The sequence below is a fragment of the Dunckerocampus dactyliophorus genome, chromosome 9, assembly GCF_027744805.1.
Source record: "Dunckerocampus dactyliophorus isolate RoL2022-P2 chromosome 9, RoL_Ddac_1.1, whole genome shotgun sequence".
In the NCBI taxonomy this organism is placed as follows: Eukaryota; Metazoa; Chordata; class Actinopteri; order Syngnathiformes; family Syngnathidae; genus Dunckerocampus; species Dunckerocampus dactyliophorus.
The window spans coordinates 9,885,615-9,905,311 of record NC_072827.1 but is presented as its reverse complement, the minus strand read 5'-3'; the positions used below and the strand labels follow the sequence as shown (position 1 = coordinate 9,905,311).

At 38.3% G+C, this 19,697-nt stretch overlaps 1 protein-coding gene across 1 annotated transcript; it reads right to left on the bottom strand.

Moving 5' to 3' along the window:
- Positions 1 to 133: 133 nt before the first annotated feature.
- On the bottom strand, positions 134 to 15,124 carry pou1f1 (POU class 1 homeobox 1). Its single transcript, XM_054787649.1, has 6 exons — positions 14,982 to 15,124; positions 10,520 to 10,584; positions 3,403 to 3,666; positions 2,978 to 3,142; positions 2,859 to 2,919; positions 134 to 1,977 (listed from the first exon to the last, which is right to left on the bottom strand). The coding sequence occupies exons 1-6, from the start codon at positions 15,122 to 15,124 to the stop codon at positions 1,746 to 1,748; spliced, it is 930 nt and encodes a 309-aa protein (XP_054643624.1). The 3' UTR covers positions 134 to 1,745.
- Positions 15,125 to 19,697: the final 4,573 nt, after the last annotated feature.

Below are 19,697 nucleotides of genomic sequence, written 5' to 3'. Positions count from 1 at the left end.
TTTCATTTCTGCATCAAATGTAACTACAAACAAAACAAACATTGCATGGCCTTCACAATAATGTTGCAATTAATTTTTTTTTATTATTACAAGTCATCTTGCAAATTCCATCTTGATTTACATAAAACGCACTTAAATTGTTGACCTTTTACATCAATAAACATCAAAGGATTAAGAAAATGTATGTCTGTGGAAAACAAACAGTTTTGGGCTCGGTTTGGGAAATACGGTGTCTTCTTGGTTAAAGTACCGTGTTGAGAGTAGCAGTTTGAAAAATACTGTTGCCGATAGTGAAATGTGGCATGTTATGCACTTCGAGTCACCATTGTTCACTAGTACTTCACAGCAAGCTAAATAGCTAGTCAATAACAGTTGTGGTTGCTCACTGTAAAAACACTGGCCCCTAGCGTTTTGGCAGAGAATTGCAAGGCACAAGATCTACATGAAAATGCAATCCCGTTACTAATTTGTGTGTGGGGGGGGGGTGTAAGAGTAACTATAATGACTTTTTTTGAAGCAATTTACCCAACACTAAACACTGTTACTGTATGAATCACTAATGCTAACTAATGCTTTTATCTGCTGGACAAAACATTTTAATAGCAACTACATGTGTTTAAATGTCATCAACAATGCAGGGACCATTAGTCCACCAATAAATATAAAAAAATCCCCAGTAATTTAGCACATAACATGTTAGATCTTTAAAAAAAAATAAGGCCTTGTCCAAGTTCAGATGGTTCAGCTGTGATAACAGAAGAAATCAAACAGCACTTCATACACTTCACACAGCAACAGGTTAAACTTGGAAATACACACAATGTCTTGAGTAGAATTACAAATATACTCATAAAAATGCAAATAATGGGGGAGGGCGGAGATGCCAGCTGAATTGACCTCGTTGCAATAACATAAAAATGTATATTTCAGCCAAAAGATACTGTATGTCTTTTCAGTACACTTCAGTAAAGCTTCTTCCAGTCACCTTTTGTGCTCATTTAGCTGCATTACATCACTACAGTGAATCCCTGCACATTTGTGATTCAGCATTCACAGTCCCGCAAATTGTTACCGCAAAACCTTTTTATTTTCAGTTTCTTTTCTTTCAAAATAGGCTTTTTTTCCCATAGAAATGACATCACATTCACCCTGAGTCACTCATAATTTATACATATGTGATAATACAGGTAAAATGTACAGCATACATGTTTTTTTTTTAAAAAAGCTTATGATTACATGTTTCTGTCACTGAGAATGTTTGCAAAAGTGAAACTTCTAGAACAATCTGGTCTCAAAACTTGCAGTGAGGTGAACACAAGTTAGTGCATGATGGCAAATCGTGGAATTCCACAGGCAAGCAGTGTGGATTATGTGGATGCGGCTTCTCTAGCCTGCTAGCCTGACGATACACCGTGACTCCCGTTCCATCTGTTCATCTATCATCGTATCATTCAGTAATGGTGAGTTCCTTTCCATTTTATACTTGAAATGTGTTTAATAAGTGTGTGAGGCATATTTTTTGGAACAAGTGATCCGAAATGATCGCAGGACAATGTAAATAAAGGTAGCAGGAGGGTTTGGAGGGGAAGGAGCGAGCCACGTTTACAAACATTTTGACATTCACTGGTCGGCGTGGAATGTAACCCCCATGAAAAGCAGGGATCTTCTCTATACTGACTAAGTGAAATTAGTCATATGACAAAAAACATTGAAATCTATATGAATCCACACTATTTGATAAGAATTTATGTCATTTGCCGTGTTTTATTCATGTGAGCGATACAGTTTGGACTTATTTTGGACAAGCAGGAGCTCAGACTGGTTTTGACACGTTTTTCCCTCTGGCGCCTGTTACAGAACCAGACACGGACCACCTCCTTCTCCAGATGGAGGCCTTTAGCTATCCGGGCTATCTCCTGGGAAGATGGCTTACTTTTTTCCGCAAAGCTGTGCTCAAGGGCCTCCTTCGCTCCTAGGCTACATTTTGAATCAAGCAGAGAAAATCAACCATGTGAAAAGATAAAAACAACGCACAGGGGTGTCCAAAGTGCGGCCGTGGGGCTATTTGTGGCCCACGGCTGTTTTTTTTTTTTAATTGACCCGCGCATTTTAAAATCAGGAAGATGAGGTAATTTTACAAGAATAAAGTACAAATATTAACAATAAAATCTATGAGAAGAACATCATATAAGGAAAAATTTGTTCATTTTACCAGCATAAAGTTACAATATAAAAAAGACCTTGTTAAGTCGTAATATGAAAAACAGAACAGAATAAAGTTTGGATTTTTGGGGGGAATAAAGTATGGAATTTTACGAGGGTAATGGCAAAATATTTGAGAAAAAAGATGGAATCTAACAAGAAAAAGCCATAATTTCATCAGAACAAAAGTGGAGTATTATGAGGAAAAACATAATTTTAGTCGCAAAAATCTCAAATGCTAAAGTAAGAATGTGTTGTATTTTAAAGTCGTAATATTGTGACAAACAAAACAGAATAAAGTTGTAATTTTTGGAAAATTCGGTCTGGGGGGAGAAATTTCTAACATTACGAGAACAAAGTGAAAATATGGGAATAAAGTCATAAATACAGGAAGGAAATTAACGAGAAGAAAGCTAAACTACTTGTATTTGGAAATAAAAAAAAAGAATAAAAATGGAAAAAAAGCAAAGACTTTTCCCCCAGTATCACAAAGCTGAGATGCAGGCTATTTTTTCTTGAACTATATATAACTTCTTAGCATATGTACAGTACATGGGTTGCTTTACAAAATATCCTTTCATTTTTCACTATGTGGCCCTCGCCGGAAAAAAGTTTGGACACCCCTGACAAAGCAAATGATTCATCTTTTTATTTACCTGATGGTGGTTCTCCTTTTCCTCTTCCGCTCATTGATTCCAATCTTATCGTTGTTCAGTGCTGAAAAGAAGTTGTTATTAGACATGACAAAAGGTGCGGCGGGCTGAGTGAGTCTCACCGCGAGCAAGCTCGGCCTCGTCCAGCCACTTAGCCAGAATGGCCTTCAGTTTGCAGGCGTTCTTGAAGCTCAGCTGCAGGTTCTCAAAGCGGCAGATTGTGGTCTGACTGAACTCTGAACCGTGCACTGCAGCGAGAGCCTCGCCCACGTTGGTCTGAGTATAGCCTGGTGAAGCACGAAAGTCTTGATTAAGAATAGCACGGAACATGTGGTCGGCTTTCAAATGGAACAATGCAATTTCACACCCGTGAGAACCCATTTTCATATTAAATGGCTCCTTCACCTTTCAATTGATCCTATGAGTCTGCTGTCTGTGCTTTGCTCTGCAGCCACAGAAGCAACACACAGCTATAATTGCCCAAATGGCTCTGGCAGTAAAGCAAAGACATGCGCCAAGGGATAGAAATATACAACAATGTCCTCACCAAGTTTGATCCTGCGTATTTTAAAGTCATTGGCAAACATCTCCAGCTCTTGTATCTGCGGCGAGTCCATGGCGGGGGTGTCCTCCAGCTCTCGTATGCTCTTCCTCTGGCTGCTAGCTTTCATCTCGCCCACGGTGGGGGCCCCGGGGCCTTCATCAGTTAGCAGGAGGGCAGAGGGCAGCGAGGAGAAACCGTGACTTAATGCACAGGAGCTACTGCTCAGACCGGGATCTGGAAACTTGTACAAGCATGGCGTCAGGGAACCTGATGAAGGGGGGATTGAAGAGGGAGGTAAGGTGGGAAAATTGCTACATTTTTGGATGATTCGGTTTTCGACGAAAATTATTGCTAAAAATATATCTTGGTTATCATACGGCCAAACGGCCTTGTGCTCTCTATCATTCCGTCGACTCAAGTGCCCAAATAAAGCACCCTACGTGTTGCTGACTCACTGTATGTGCATTATTTTAGAGTGCAACTACTAAATAACCCGCCATGGGGACAAAAAGAGTGCCGGCAATTTGATAAAGAAGGTGAGAAACACTATTGAATTATGTAGTACGAATGAAGTGTCTCGCCAGGATGTATGGGACTTTGCCAACATGAGTCTTCAATTAAGGTAAAATGATTTTTAATGTTCATATCCATTTGTCATTTATAACTATGCATGCCAAACTATAATCATTCCCTATAAAAGATGTTTTTTGTTTAGATTTTTTGGTGTCTGGAATGTATGAATTGGATTTACATGATTTCATTGGGGAAAAATTGGTTCGGTTTTCATACTTTAGTCCCAATCTGTTCCCATTGCTGAGTGACCTAAGAAGGTATTAATACACAACTTGATAAAACGCCGCCCCCTTGTGGTGATCAGACTGTATAAAATATTACAGATTGCTGTCAGTATGATGCATCATGTAAACACAGTAAACACACGTAAGAAACTTTCCTTCCACTGTTTGTATTTTAAAATGTATTTTTTAGATTTTCTTAAATTCACCCTGGGTATCAATAAAGTTGTATCTAATCCAGGGGTGTCCAAACTTTTTCCAGTGAGGGCCACATAGTGAAAAATGAAAGGATGCAAGAAGTTAAGAAGTTGCATATAATTTCAATAAAAAACTACATCTCAGCTTCTTCTTATATGAACTTTGGTCTTTGCTCTTTTTTTCCCTCTTTGTGCTGTTTTTTTTTAAATTTTCCAAATATTTAAACTTTCTTCTAAAATAACCTTTATTTATAATTTTTCCTCTTGTAATATTACAACTTTGTTTCCCCAACCTAATTTTCTAAAAATGTACCACTTTATTTTGTACTGTTTCTCATAATATTACAACTTTTGAAAAATACAAGTTTTTTAAAATGACATTACTTTTCCTTATTATATCACAAGTAGGATAAGCGGCATAGAAAATGGATGGATGGATATCACAAGTTTATTCTCGTAAAATTGCGACTTTTTTCTCCTTAGAATACAACTTTTTCTCTGAATATTTGACTTTATTCCCATAAAATTAAACTGTTTTTTTTTTAAGTCTGGTGTTTTTTTTTTTTTTATTTCCCAGCTATTTCAACTTCCTTCTTTAAATTTTGTTCTCCTGATTATGACTATATTCCCATAATATTTTGACTTTATTCTTGTTATTCAAAATAACTTTCCAGTGACTTAATTTTCCAAAAAAGTAAACTTTTTTTGCTGTTTTGTTTGTTTCTCATAATATTACGACATTTAAAAATTTTTTTTGAATATTTCAATATTTTTCCTCACCATGTTGTCGTAAAATTAAGACTGTCGTTATTTTACAACTTTTTTTCTCTTAATATTTTGACTTTATTCTTTTAAAAATACTGATTTTTTTTGTAGTTTTTTTGTTAAATTAAATTTTTAGAATGTGGAGCAAATGGCAGTTAATCTACTCTGCATTATTAATATCTGGCTTACTGACTTTTGTGAGAAATGACCTGCCTGTTTATATTTAACCATATTGAACTGGTTTGCACTCATATTTTGTCATTCGCCTTTGGAGCTCAGCTGAAGACGACAGCACTGGCATCTTGAGACCCAATTCCAACACGAATCAATATTACCAAGCAACCACAGTATTTGATCAATACAGCAACTATGACAACAACGGCCGAGTGAGTAAACTTTTCATTTCTCTTCCTACATACGTACTGTACAATATCATCAGCGTGACAGCCTCCGGAGAGGCTCATGATATCAACCTTGTCATTCTGTAAGTGATGGCCTGCACTTGCAAGCTTGGACAGCATCCTGCTGCTGTGTGTTCAGTACATAAACACAATTACACGGTAGCATGCTGTAGCCATGTGCTGTATAGCTTTTCCTTGTAAAATCTCAATATTGATGATGTTTTGGTGATTGATGATGGATAACAAATAGACCAAGAGTCACGGTGTAGCTTTTATCCTGGTGGTCAGGCTAGCACTGGAGGGTAGCAGGCTATAGAAGGTGTTTCTCCAAGCTGCCCCTAGCCAGGTTTTGAGGCCGAATTGTGAAATTAAATCTCACAGCAACTGTGGTGCGTTCAAGGGCCGCTGAACAAAGTGCAAAATCTCAACGCTTGGCGAAAAAATATGTAAAAATTTGCTTTTTTTTAAACAGTGGAACATGTATGCTGTACATTTAATTTTGTCACTGCGTACATTATTTCTGACTTAAGGTGAATGACATTTTTTGCAGAAAAATCAGCTTATTCTCTGAGAAAAAAAAACTATTTTGACCAAACATCCATGAATTTGTCAAAAGTAGACATTTTTATGGGTGTATCAGTTTCTCCCAGTTTGTTGCCATTCACTGGTATTATGATACTAGCGTTAGTCTGCGATTTCCACACCTACTAAACACTTAACTTTGTAATTAGTTTTAAATGACACTGTTCAATTTCTTTCCACCGCGTTTCATCAAGGTCACAGAATTCAGTGCTTCTATTATGTCTCCCTACTCATCTTCTGGTGTGTGATGTTGTTTATGACCACTAAACACGCATTAGAGCCAATTTATTCCATGAACTTACATCCAAGCATACTTTATATGCTTCTGACCCCCTGCCTTTTTCAATAACTGTTCAGTCCTTCCATTACTTACGTCGCCCATCTCCATCCATAACGGTATTGTTGTAAATGTGCTGGGATGTCTCACACAGATTGAATAGAAATAATATTAGTTCCCCTTCCTGCGCCCTTTCAGGATGATGAATGTAAAATATGGAATGTATGTAATAATATTGCAGTGCAGCCTCTGACATGGCGAGCGTTCGTTGGGTCATGCGCGTCCACATCTTGGTTTGAGTGGTTCAAGTCGTATTTACTGGCTCCCCTGGAAAAAGAATCAATGTCATTACCTCATCTGTAAATGTTAATTGTGCTTGGCCTCCAGCTTCAGGTCACATTCCATCTGGGCGCCACTTGCTCCACATGACTACTTCATTTGACTTCGCCTGAAATTTCTCTTGAATTTTTCTATTTGTTGTTCTTTGAGCTGTTTATATTACAGTGGAACCTCGGTTTTTGTTATTTAGTCGTTGCAAAACGTCTGACGAAAACCAAAATGTACAAAAATGTACAAAAATTCCTCTTAGGAAATACAGTTAATTTGTTCCAGACACCCAAAATATTAACAAAAATACACATTATGGACAATAATTATAGTTTTACATTGAGAAAACAAATGGACGGCAAATGAATGTGCCTTACAGCATACCGTAGTATTGTGTCAACTAAGTATCGCCAGATTTGGAGTTGGATGTGGGATCCAAGATGGCTGAATAAACAAGCAATGCTGGGCGTCTTGTCCGTCCACATCTTTTTTATACCACAAGATTCAATGTATCAAAAAGTAAAATATAGCACTTTGTTATGTAAAATATTGTACGATAACGGAGACAGTCTACAAGAACCGAGGCAAAATTCAGGCGAAAATGTTTTTCAAAAATCACACGAAAACTGGGACATTTGAAAACTGAGGCTTGACTTACTGATGTTTGTGAATTTGATGATTCTAAGCTATACGAGAAATACATTACATAAGACAACAACATATAACATAATGTTATCATAACATAAGCTAATGTTAACCTAACCTAACATAATGTGAACATAACATAATATCACAAGATCCAACCTACCAAATGGTATGATACAACAGTACCCCCCCAGGGACAGAAATGTATTCATGTCCTCCGGATTTGAAATACCATTGAGAAACTGATGATATCTATTTATCTGTATCGTACAGGCGCAGTGCAACATTAGCAACTCCGTCATATCATGCAAAGGAGGGGGCACCACTAACATGATTTCACCTCCAGATTACAGAGTGTCCTGTTTTTGACGCGCTACGCCGGACTTCTTCCAACCAGTAAGTAAAACAATAAATTACATTGCTCCTTTGGCAACACTGAAGCAGCAAACAAATGATACTTTATACTGCAAATAGGGTGGCCAACTCAAATATCTAGCTAACGTAAGCCTGCGTACTTTTTCAGAGACGGCCTGACGTCTATGCACGCAGGTTAGTAGGAACTCGGTAACATGGTTAAGGTACACTGTCTGTTCTGCATCATAAGACACTCTCCAACACATAAACAACAGGATATGTGTCATTGTTTTATCATGACGTTTTCCAAAATCAAAAACATTTGTCAATGTGTACTCCTATGTAAAGAGACTTCAAAACATTTATGTTCAAGTGCAGTGGTTTGATATTTATAGAGTATACTGGTTGAAAATAGCCCTGTGAAAAATTCATAGTAAAGTCATTCATAAAACGTTCATATCATTTTTAAAAATTATGGAGGCGTTCAGATATTTCATTTGAGAACTTTGGTTAGCGCCCTCCTTTGAACCATGCAAACATTTATGACTGTACCTCTGAAAAGAATCGGAATCGAGAATCGTCGAAATGAGGAATCATAACCGGAATTGCTCAAATTCAAACGATGCCCGACCCTAGCTGTAAAGCATACAAGCGTATTCAAGAGTCATATTGCATGTTGAATACGATAAATGTGTATACTGTTGGCCGGTCTGCACTAACATTGAAAGTACTCCCTGCCACTCATGTCCCCCCTGACAGTTCACCGTGCTCCCCCCAGGGGGGCCTGCCCAACTATTTGAGAAGCATAACCCACCGTTTACATAACCTAATGTTAATGTAATGTAATGCAACACAACACTAACTTGGTATCACAACATTAACCTAATCTTAACGTAACATAATACCACAAGATTCAACGTACCAAAGGGTAAAATACAACCGTTTGTTCAGTGCAATATTGTACAATAACCAAGACTGTGTATGAGAATTTGGGCAAAAAAATGTCACCAAAAACCGAATCACACAAAAACCGTGGTGTTCACCAAGGCTTGGCTGTACTTTGTTTGTGAATTTTAACATTCTAAGTTACACAAGGAATATATAACCTCACCTAATCTAACCTTAACATAACCTAACGTTACCATAACAACGTAACATAACAGTAGGGTAACGGTAACAGTAAGATAACGTGATGTTAACATAATACCACAAGATTCAATGTACCAAAGGGTAAAATACAACTAACGTTAATGTTAACGATAATGATAACGTTAGCATAATGTAACTTTAACATAACATAACGTTAATGCCTAAGTAACAAGCGGACGTACGATTGTTTGGCCGTGCGATTTTTGTTCCCCAAATCGTCACAATTTTTTTTGTTTGTGGAGAACGTAGTTGTGGTGACCATGAAGGAGTACGATCTCGACACGCATGCAGGACGTACGAAATAATTGAACGTGCGTTGATGGCACTGATTACGTATGTGGGGTGCACTTGTGACGCACGACACACACACGAGTCTGCAAGTGCGACATACGAAAAAATTGACACTTTGCCCCAACCTGACACCAGTAAAACGTATGAAAGACACGTTGGTGCACGGACGATGCACAAAGATGTACGAAGTGTGTAAGTTTGCAACCTGTGCAACCTGAAAAAAACATAAGCAGCTGTAGAGTTGGTTTGCATTCACCTCCGCGGCCGGTCTGCGGCCTCTGTACGGCGCAAAAATCAGCACGTCTCATGCGCACTCTCCGCGTGTTTCGTGTGTTTTTTTGCGCGTAGACCGCCCGTACGACCAATTGTGACCTAGGCTTAACATAGCATAACATTACGTTAATAACGTAACTTTAACATAACCTAACATTAATATAACGCTGATATACTGTAATAGAGCATAATGTTTATATAACAAGGTGTAATGTTAACATAAGCTAACATAACATAACATGTCTTTTGCGTCTCCTCCGTGAATAAATACATGCAATGTGTGTGTTGTTGCTGTTATATCTCCTAGGTAGGTGCAGGACTGACTCACAGTTGCCATCAACACCTACAGCAGTCTGCAGTAACTGCAAATAACACAACGTTTGGCAGCAATATAAAGGCGATGGCTTCAAATGCGCAGTGTGTGCTCTGATCCATGACACAGGAAAATTTTGTTAGTACTGGTCAAATTCTCAAACACAGCACAAGCGTCCCTGCTATAAGAAACAATGCAATAACAAACTGTTCTATTCTATGATATAAACTCTATGCTCGGCTTCATATGAAAAATTCATACGGTTTATCCCTTGTGCGTGTGCGTGTTACCTTGTAGCGGGTTTGCAGCGCTCACCATGTTAGGCGGAGGAACGCCACATGTTTGCAGGATACAAGTCTGAGAAATACTTGCAGACAGCATTTCCTGAGCTGCAATGTAGGAACGACACACATTTTATTCGTAGACGTATAATAATGACATTGTTGTGCTAATTCTACATCAAAATTGTCAGTATTATTGTTTGTCCGTGAGACGAGCAACAGGCAGGGATCTACTAATCTACTGTAATGCACATGTTCAGTTTGATGCAAATCCAAACGATGATGTTGAAGGCTCTTGTAGTTACTACAAGTATACTTTATTATACCGCTCATTCCAAATAGAGAAAAGTACAAAAAATAAGAACTCACAACGACATCAAACACAGAAAAACAGGGTTGTGTGACATTTTGAAGGCGCTGCGTCAATGTGTCATTTAGCTATGATAGTTAAACATGACTCGGTGTACATACCTGCCATAATCCCATAGGTGGTCTGCTGGTTGCTGTAGTGGCATGGAGTGACAGGGTAATGCAGGCTGGGGGGGCTGTTGCCAAGAGCGTTTCCCAGTGGGGTGGAGGATAGTTGCATCTGGGGACGCTTGGATGGCTGACCCAGGGACAGCCCAGATGACACTAATGCACACAAAGGACCAAACAAACATACATTTCATGCAGGTTGTTTAGTTTAGTCAGTAAAAGTTGGTTGTTCTGCTAGCATATTCTCATCATAACTATCATTAAACAGCTTGAGGATACATTGTGGTCGTCTGCAGTCACGTATCTGTAGTTTTAGCTTGGAGACAGACCAGTATGTATTCCGATGACGAGTCAGTGCTGATAATTGCACAAATGTTGAGCATGTGCCCGCTTTTATACTCCCACGCTCAGGCATTTTCTTTCAGTTACCAACCTGCTTTTTTGGAATAAATGGTACAGGTCTGTAGTTCTGTACTTGACATCAGTTTTTTTCTAAATATTCATTATCTGTTGCAAATATACTGAACATAACACTCCAATGCGGTAGCCTGACGGCCAGGCTAAAGGCTACACCTTGACTCCCATTCCATCTGTTCGTCCATCATCTTGCATTATCATTCGTTTGTGGTGAGTCGCTGCACATTTTATGCTTTAAATGTGTTTATTAAGTGTGTGAGGCATATTTAGGGCTTAAACCTGGATTGTGTCGCGAGTGAACAATGGCAATTGAACAGCAACAGTCACTTTTACTGCAAATGGTCCACAATTGGAGAAGAACACCAAGCAGGGGGGTTTGGAAGTGGGGAAGCGAGCCGCACTATGTTATAGAGAATACAGAAGCGGGGGAGGGGGGTGACACTCAGCAATAGCTCCATAATAATAATTGATCGGTTTTATATAGTGCCTTTCTGGGCATTCAAAGTGCTTTACGGTGAGTAGTCATTATTCATTCACTTCACAGTCACACTCCGGTGGTGGTTATCTACATCCGGGGTAGACTGAAGGAAACGTGGCTGCCAATTCACAGCAGTGGCTTTGGCTTCTCCGACCACCAGTTTCATTGTTAAACCCCTATAGTTTGACCTATAACGGGTGTTTCGCCAGTTCAGGAGACAAAATTGGAGAAAATGTCCTCGACAATGCCTCAGTGTGAAAATGGTAAAATTTGACATAATGTGCTGCTATGTACTGAGCAGAGGCAGCTGTTGCATTAGTGTAGACGCATGCCTTTGTGTCAATACACCTGCGCCCTGACTGGAACGCATCTGCTGGGATCATGGCGGAACAGAGGACACTAGACGTACTAGCAGAACCCACATTATGCCTTCGAGCAACGGCTGTGAAAGACGATTGATGGCTCGGTAATGTAGAAATGCACCGCATCATGTTTTGAAAACACGGTAATGGAAGTTAATAATAAAAATAATAATAATAATAATTTTAAAAAAGTATTTAAAAGAAATATGTCTGTGTGTGTGTGTGTGTGTGTATATATACTGTATATAATAACAAAATATATAAAATAAAACACGATTTTGTTACATTTTTAATTAGCTACATAGAGTGGTAATATTGTTTAAAACATGGTGATGCAAAGAAATAATTATAACTAAAATATTTATTGTATTTACAAATTAAATTTAAAAAATTAAATAAAATAATAAAATACATACATTTAATTTTGTTACTTTATTTAGAAGCATGATGAGAATGGTAAAATATTGTTTAAAACACGGTGATGCAAATAAATAATATTTACATATTTGAAAAATATATATTAATTTAATATACAAATGAAATGCTTCTACTTTATTTAGAAGCATGATGAGAGTGGTAAAATATTGTGTAAAAATTTGGTGATGAAAATTAAAAATACTTTAAAAATATTTATTTTCAAATAATATTTTTTATATATGAACTACTACAAAATAAAGTATGAAAACATAAAAATGTAAAGAAATTAAATAAAATAAATAAAGTAACATTTGAAGAAACTCCACACATTGTTCCAATGAGGATTCAAACCGTGCAGCCAAGTAAAGTTTTTGTACCTTTTTTAAAACGCATCCTTTTAGATTCAGCCTTTGAATCTACTCTCATTCACATTATTAAAATTCATTCGATTGTTTCAAGATTTTTTTTTTTTTTTTTGTGAGGGGGGTTTACACATACACCAGCCCCTCAATTAGTACAAGATAAAAGCGATCAAATAAAAATGATCAACAAAAATAAACAAATAAACTGATCATAATGTGAAACTTAGGAAAAAAAAAGGAGCTTGTTTTAATTGCATCTCAATAAATTACAACATCGAGGGAAAGTTAATTTATTTGAAGAGTTCAATTCAAAAAGTGAATCTCATGCATCATATACGGTCGATTCACGACATACAGAATGCAAGAATGTATTTCATGTCTTAATTAGCTGACAGATAATAAACCCCCAACTTGTATCTAAAGCAAATGAACTACACATGCTTCTTGACATGCTCTTAGTCCGAAACAAATCAACTTCAGCACACTATTATTCTAATTCGTTCTAATGCATTCTAATATTGTAATTTATTGTGATGAGTCAGTATGCAGATGATATTGAATCAGTCTGATGAGGTTGTGCACGTTAAGGTGGATGAAGTTAAGGTAAATAAACACATGGTTACGTGCAATGCCGAGAAAAAGTAGTCAATCGTCCTTGGATGTGTCGGCCTTTTATTGCTTTTATCAATTACATGAATAAATGAAATAGAAGTTACGTTTCACACCAATCAGTGAATGGCGAAAATCTGTGAATAATTGATTCGCCGACAACTATGGTGCATTCAAGGACCGCCAAACAACGTGCAGCATCTCGCCGCTTGAGGAAAAAAACATGATCAGTGACGCATAAAGACATAAACAGGTAAAAATGGTGGTCTTGTTTTAGCAGTGGTCGACGTACTGTATGTTGCACATTTTATCTGTACTATTTACAAATCATTATCAACTTGGAGCAAATGAGATGTGTTTTCTGCATTAAAAAATTGAACTATTTTTTGAGGAAAAGAATATATATACTGTACGTAGGTTTTGTTTTGTTTTTATTTTATTTTTTATTTGTTGTGGGGGTTTTTTTCTCCAAAAAAAGGTATGGTAATGCAAATAAATAATATCTTTTTTCATTTATTATATTTTGTACAATTATTTACAGAGAATTTTTTTTTATTATGCCATTTTAAATTTACTTGCAGATTTTTTTTTACATTTTGTAATGTATAAAAATCGATAAATTTTATTACATGTAAATATTGTTAAATAAATAAATACATAATTTAAAAAAAATAGCATTTTAATTAAATTGTATAAAATAAAAAAATAATTAAAGAACATTTTCTACAAAAATAGGCCATAACACACATATGACATGTATATATTTGTTTTTGTTTACTTTTTTTTTTTACGAAAATCTGTTGGGCTGCGAAAGCTGAATCTTGAATGTGCAGGGATCCACTGTACTTGCGTGCTATATAACATCTACTTTACTACATGCTAACTTGGACAAGTACTACATCAGTTCCAAAAAGATTTTGAGATGTGATGTATGTGTAAAATATTAACGATATCCTGTAAAGAAAGAAAAAACAACTCAGAACTAACAACGACGTAGCAATGGAAAAAGCTCTTGATCGACATGATGGAAAGGAAAACATATCCACAATCAGACACAGCCTGTTCCAAAGTCAGCTCCCAGGAGGGAAAATGGTAGACCACCAGGTAAATGGATTGATAACATCACCACACAGGAGCAATGAATGCTATCAAGACTGCAAAATAACAGCTAGAAACCGAGAAGATTGATTTAAATGATGATAAATGGCCAGTGTAATTTGCAAAAAAAAAAAAAACTCCTTTCATAACAAAGTGCCTTCAGATTTTCACAAACTGGTGGCAAGTCTCAAAAAAGCCAAATTACACAGATTGTGACTTCCTTTATAAAACATCCAAGGGGGGTGAATACGCTCTATAGGCGTTTGTTTTTAAAATAAGTTGGTCGATTATGGCAGAATGCGGCGCAAAAGTGTCCTAAATACAAGAAAACCAAACCTTTACAATCCAGTTTTTTCTATGGTAACCTTCCATGTTGGTTATACGTACTGTAGATGAGCTACTGTATCTCAAAAGCAGGGGTCTCCAAGCGGCAGAACGGTAGCTCACTGAAGGGTCAAAGAGCACTTGCTTCCACTTTTAGTGTTTTTATAACTAATTCCGACATTATGCCTCTGTTTAATGACAAACTAGCGCTATACTTATACTAAAAGACGTGCAGTTAAATGCTTGTCAGTCGTATACATAAAACCAGACTAGCTCACCTCTCCTTTCTTTGTACCAAAGTAGCTCGCATAGTGGCGAACGGACACCATGGTTTAAGGAAATTCAAGGACTCTCCAGGCCAACAAAACCTAAATGTTAGCGTTCCAGACGGCTTACCTGCAGAGACCATGTTGTGTCCGTGGGAGGTGCTTGGCAGGCAGTCGCTGGCAGAGCTGTGGTGCATGAAGATTGGCAGAGGCGAGTCTGCTGCCAGAGGCGTGAAAGAGTCGCCACTGAATGCTTGAGAAGCCATTTGGCCCCTTCACAATAAAGTGTGCTCTGATGTGCTCTACTTAATCTGCTTTCTCAAAGACTTGTTTCTTCTGGTGCTTCTCGTCCTGGACAAACATAGCTTTCTATTTCTACTTTGACCCCACGAAAGAAATTTCCTTCACTCTCCATCCAAACCTTGTGAATACAAAGCACCACAATATCAGTCCATCCATTCTCCCTTTCCTCTCTTCTATCAACAGGTAGGTTTGTCACCCCCCCTGGAGACTTTGCATCCTGGCCTCCTGCAGGTATTTATACCACCCCACCTCCATCCTCACTCCACCCTGAGAGGCCCCTTATTTCACATCAACCACCACCTACCAATCCCATGCCGCTGCTGTTATTGTGTTTTTCCTTACCGGCCTTTCTGTCATCCCATCTCCAAATCCAGGATTAAGGTACAGAGCGGCTGAGAAACCTGATCTCGCTCTGTCTCTCCGCCCAATGCTGCGTCTCTCCGCCTGATTAAAAGCTTCAGCCGGAATGACGTCGTACAGTGAGTTGTGTTGAAAATAACATGTTTTTTTTCTGTGTTTAATGTGGTAGCATGTCAGCTCTGCATGACGTGTTATGTCAAATATAGCGGAACACGTAATTATGCCTGACGGTTCATCACATAAAAAGTGACATTGTTAGGAACAAACAATTTTCCACGCTGTTTTGGATAAGTAGTGTAACATATTTGCACTTGTCCATAAAATATCGGAAAATATTCCATTCCTAGCAACATCAACAATCAATGATTGTAACCCTAACTAACCCGAACCCTTGTTTTCTTCCCCACCTGAACTCTGCAAAATCAGATTTGACAAATACTCTCAGTCTTTAGAGCCAAACCAGGCTGATTACTAATATAAAACATAATATAATACTACTATCATAATATAAAACTACTATATAAAACACATAATAATAGAGCAATCATGTATATTATAAATGATGCAGTAATGCCTCACCATTTTGCGTTTTTTAAAAAATATACTGTATACATGAATTAGTCATCACTGTAAATCAATAAATCATCGCTCTTTCATGGTTGAATATGGCCTGTTCTTAAAAAAAAATGCAAATTTAAGCAAATTTTACCTTTTTCGCCCAAGTTAAGCATTTTCAAGCATAAAAATGGCTAAATTGAGTAAAATAGAAATATAAGGCCTTCCGAAGATGCAAAAAGATGTTGTGATGTCGTATTCTACACTGGCCACTAGGTGTCAGTAGTCACCGCAGGAAGTACTGTACAGAACAGGCAGTAAAAAAAAAGAATGACAAGGAGCTCTCCCACTTTAACATGTGTGAGCCTATATTATGTCTTATTTTCTCTTATTATGTCTACTATATTGGGTAATAAGAGTGTTCAGGTGACTATAGGGGTGTTATGTCATGTCAAGAAGGCTCTAATGATGTTAAAAGCCGTATTTAGGTTAACACACACGTGAGCCTTAAGTGTTTTGTTTTTCCCTGTTGTGCTTATTTCTACACTTGTTACGAATGTTAAAATGAAATTAGGTTTTAAGCTAGCGTAGCAGAAAAGACTGTATTGGACCTTACAGGTTACACTGTATATGTTTTTTTTGTGCAGTATTTTCAGAACATATCATACTTTTTTTTATAGCAAGGTACTTTTTCTGAGCCTTCGAGTTTGTTTTTCATTTTTATTAATTCATTCTATTTTACAATTAAATGTATTTATTATATATTTTTTAATTTTTTGGCGCATTCTGTTTCCCAAACATACCCCCCCCCACACACACACACTGGGGATGCACGCTGACTGGTAGATGTCACTCTTTGAGTTCTCTGCGGGGCGCAAGGGAAACATTGGCACTTTTTACCTGTCTTAAAGTGTGTGGTTGTGTTTTCCCAGCACGATATATTTAAGTCCTGGTCACCAGCGAAGTGAACACCACTGAGCTGGGGGCTGCGGTGGACTCCAGGACTGCATTATGGCCCCCCTGCTGGGGCTGGAATTGACATAGTGATGATGTAAGGAGAGGAAATTGATTGCAAGCTTGGGCCAAATATTGATTCTGTTAGAAAGTGAAAGCATCAGTTTGACACGCTATACTACTTGAAGATTGTATGAAGAAAGAAAAGTGATGTCAGTGTGAAAGGGGAAAAGCAACAAAAGGCACATCGGTGTCACATTGCCCCCAGGGTGGAGTTTGGAGAGAAATTGGATTTTCATGAGTGAAGACTGAACGCGTTAGCTAAAGTGCATCCCTTTGTCTTGTGACATACTGAACACCGCATCACCAGACTGGTGGAAATGGAATAAGAGATAGGCAGTGTATTCTGACAGATAATAGTTTGGATACGCTGTAAAAACCAAATCAAAGTCCAAATACTTACTTTTCCCTTGCCAAGATGCCATTTTAGCAAGACTCGACAAAGGCTCAACGAAGACGCGACGAAGACTCGACGAAGACTCACAGGTGCACTAACTAACACGGTGCATGATGAAGACTTGTTTCACTGACTCACAGGGACACAACAAAGACCCAAGTTTCACTGATTTACAGGTCCTTGGCGAAGATTCGAGTTTCACTGACTCACTGGGCCTCAAAGAAGAGTTGAGTTTCACTGACTCACGGGTACTCACAAAAAACTCGAGTTTTACTGATTCACAGGCACACAACACAGACTCGCATTTCACTAACTCACGGGTACTCAACGAAGACTAAAGTTTTACTGATTCACGGGTCCTCTACGAAGACTTGAGTTTCACTGACTCACTGGTGCCCAAGGAAGACTTGTGTTTTACAGATTCACAAGGACAAGATGAAGACTTGATGAAGACTCGCATTTCCCTGACTCACGGGTACTCCATGAAGATTGGAGTTTCACTGACTCAGGGGTATTCGACGAAGACTCACGTTTCACTCATTCACGGGTCCTCGATGAAGACTTGAGTTTTACTGACTCACTGGCGCTCAAAGAAGATTTGAATTTTACTGATTCACAGGGAAACAACTAAGACTCGACAAAGAGTCGCATTTCACTGACTCACAATTACACAACGAACACTCAAGTTTCACTAACTCACAGGTGCTAGATGAAGACTAGAGTTTCACTGACTCACGGGTATTCGACGAAGACTTGTGTTTCACTCATTCACGTGTCCTCGATGTAGATTCGAGTTTCACTGACTCACTGGTGCTCAAAGAAGACTTGAATTTTACTGATTCACAGGGACACAACTACGACTCGACGAATACTCGCATTTCACTGACTCTCCAGGGCTCCACGAAGACTCGAGTTTCACTGACTTGCGGGTGCTCAACAAAGACTCAAATTTAACTAACTCACAGGTGCTCGACGAAGACTGGAGTTTCACTGACTCACTAGTGCTTTAAGAAGACTTGAGTTTAAGAATCATTAAAACATAAACAAAAAAGGCATAACTACGCAAAAATTGTGGGCTTTTTTTAAACAGTGGTACATGTATGCTGTACATTTTACCTGTATTATCACGTATTTATAAATGATTATATTGAATGAGAAGTGTTTTCTGCAGAAATAAACTGCTAATTAAAAAATAATATCTACCGTATATAATTTTTTGGACCAAAAATCGGTGAATTTGCAAGGCCGTGAAAGTGGGATCCAGCGTATAGTGTCGTTCTGATTACTGTTTCTGTAAGGTGGTGCCTGTCATGAATTACTTATGAAAGGAGGAGTGGTTAGCATGGAGTGGTTAGCATGTTGGTCACACAGTCAGGAGATCGGGAAGACCTGGCTTCAAATCTCCGTTGGGCATTTCTGTGTGGAGTTTGCATGTTCTCCCCGTGCATGCGTGGGTTTTCTCCGGGTACTCCGGTTTCCTCCCACATTCCAAAAACATGCATGTTAGGTTAATTGGTGACTCTAAATTGTCCATTGGTATGAATGTGAGTGTGAATGATTGATTGTTGATAAGTGCCCTGCGATTGGCTGGCAACCAGTCCAGGGTGTACCTTGCTTCTCGCCTGAAGTGAGCTGGGATAGGCTCCAGCATACCCCTGCAACTCTAATGAGGATAAGTGGGAAAATGGATGGATGGATGGAGAATGTATTGCATTAGTTAAATGACACATCTTTTTTCCACACATGAGAGGAGTTGCAGGTGAGCGAGCATGCCGTAGCTTTGACTTTTGGATTATTTTGAGTCCTTGTGTTTTATTTCTATTATGTAATGTGTCGAGTATCGTTAAGAGCTTGCAAGGAGCGATTGCATTCCAATCATTCTATGTGCACGGGCATGGAATCTTGCCAAAGGAGGGGAAGCATGCTCACACTAGCCAAACATTGCAAGCTTAAAGGGACCCGAGCACGATACGATTGGCCCCGAGTGAGTACATGCCTTTCTTTATATTCATGTAGGAGTGTTGTTACCATTGGAGATATTGATACTGTCCATTGTATACAGTGTGAGATCTTGTAAATGTCCTGCATAATAAAATGATGAGACGTGATGCTATAATGCCAACATGTTTTATTAGTGAAGGAGCACCTCGGGAGCAGAAAAAAAGTGTAAGCACACAAGGTGGATTCCATTTCATTCCCTGTTAAAGCAC

Coding starts and splice junctions, on each gene's coding strand:
- pou1f1 (XM_054787649.1), bottom strand. CDS start 15,124: ATGGCTTCTCAAGCATTCAGTGGCGACTCTTTCACGCCTCTGGCAGCA. Junction 3,667..10,519: donor CACCTATGGGATTATGGCAG/GTATGTACACCG, acceptor CCCCTTCATCAG/GTTCCCTGACGCCATGCTTG. Junction 1,978..2,858: donor AAAAGGAGAACCACCATCAG/GTAAATAAAAAG, acceptor TTCAAAATGTAG/CCTAGGAGCGAAGGAGGCCC.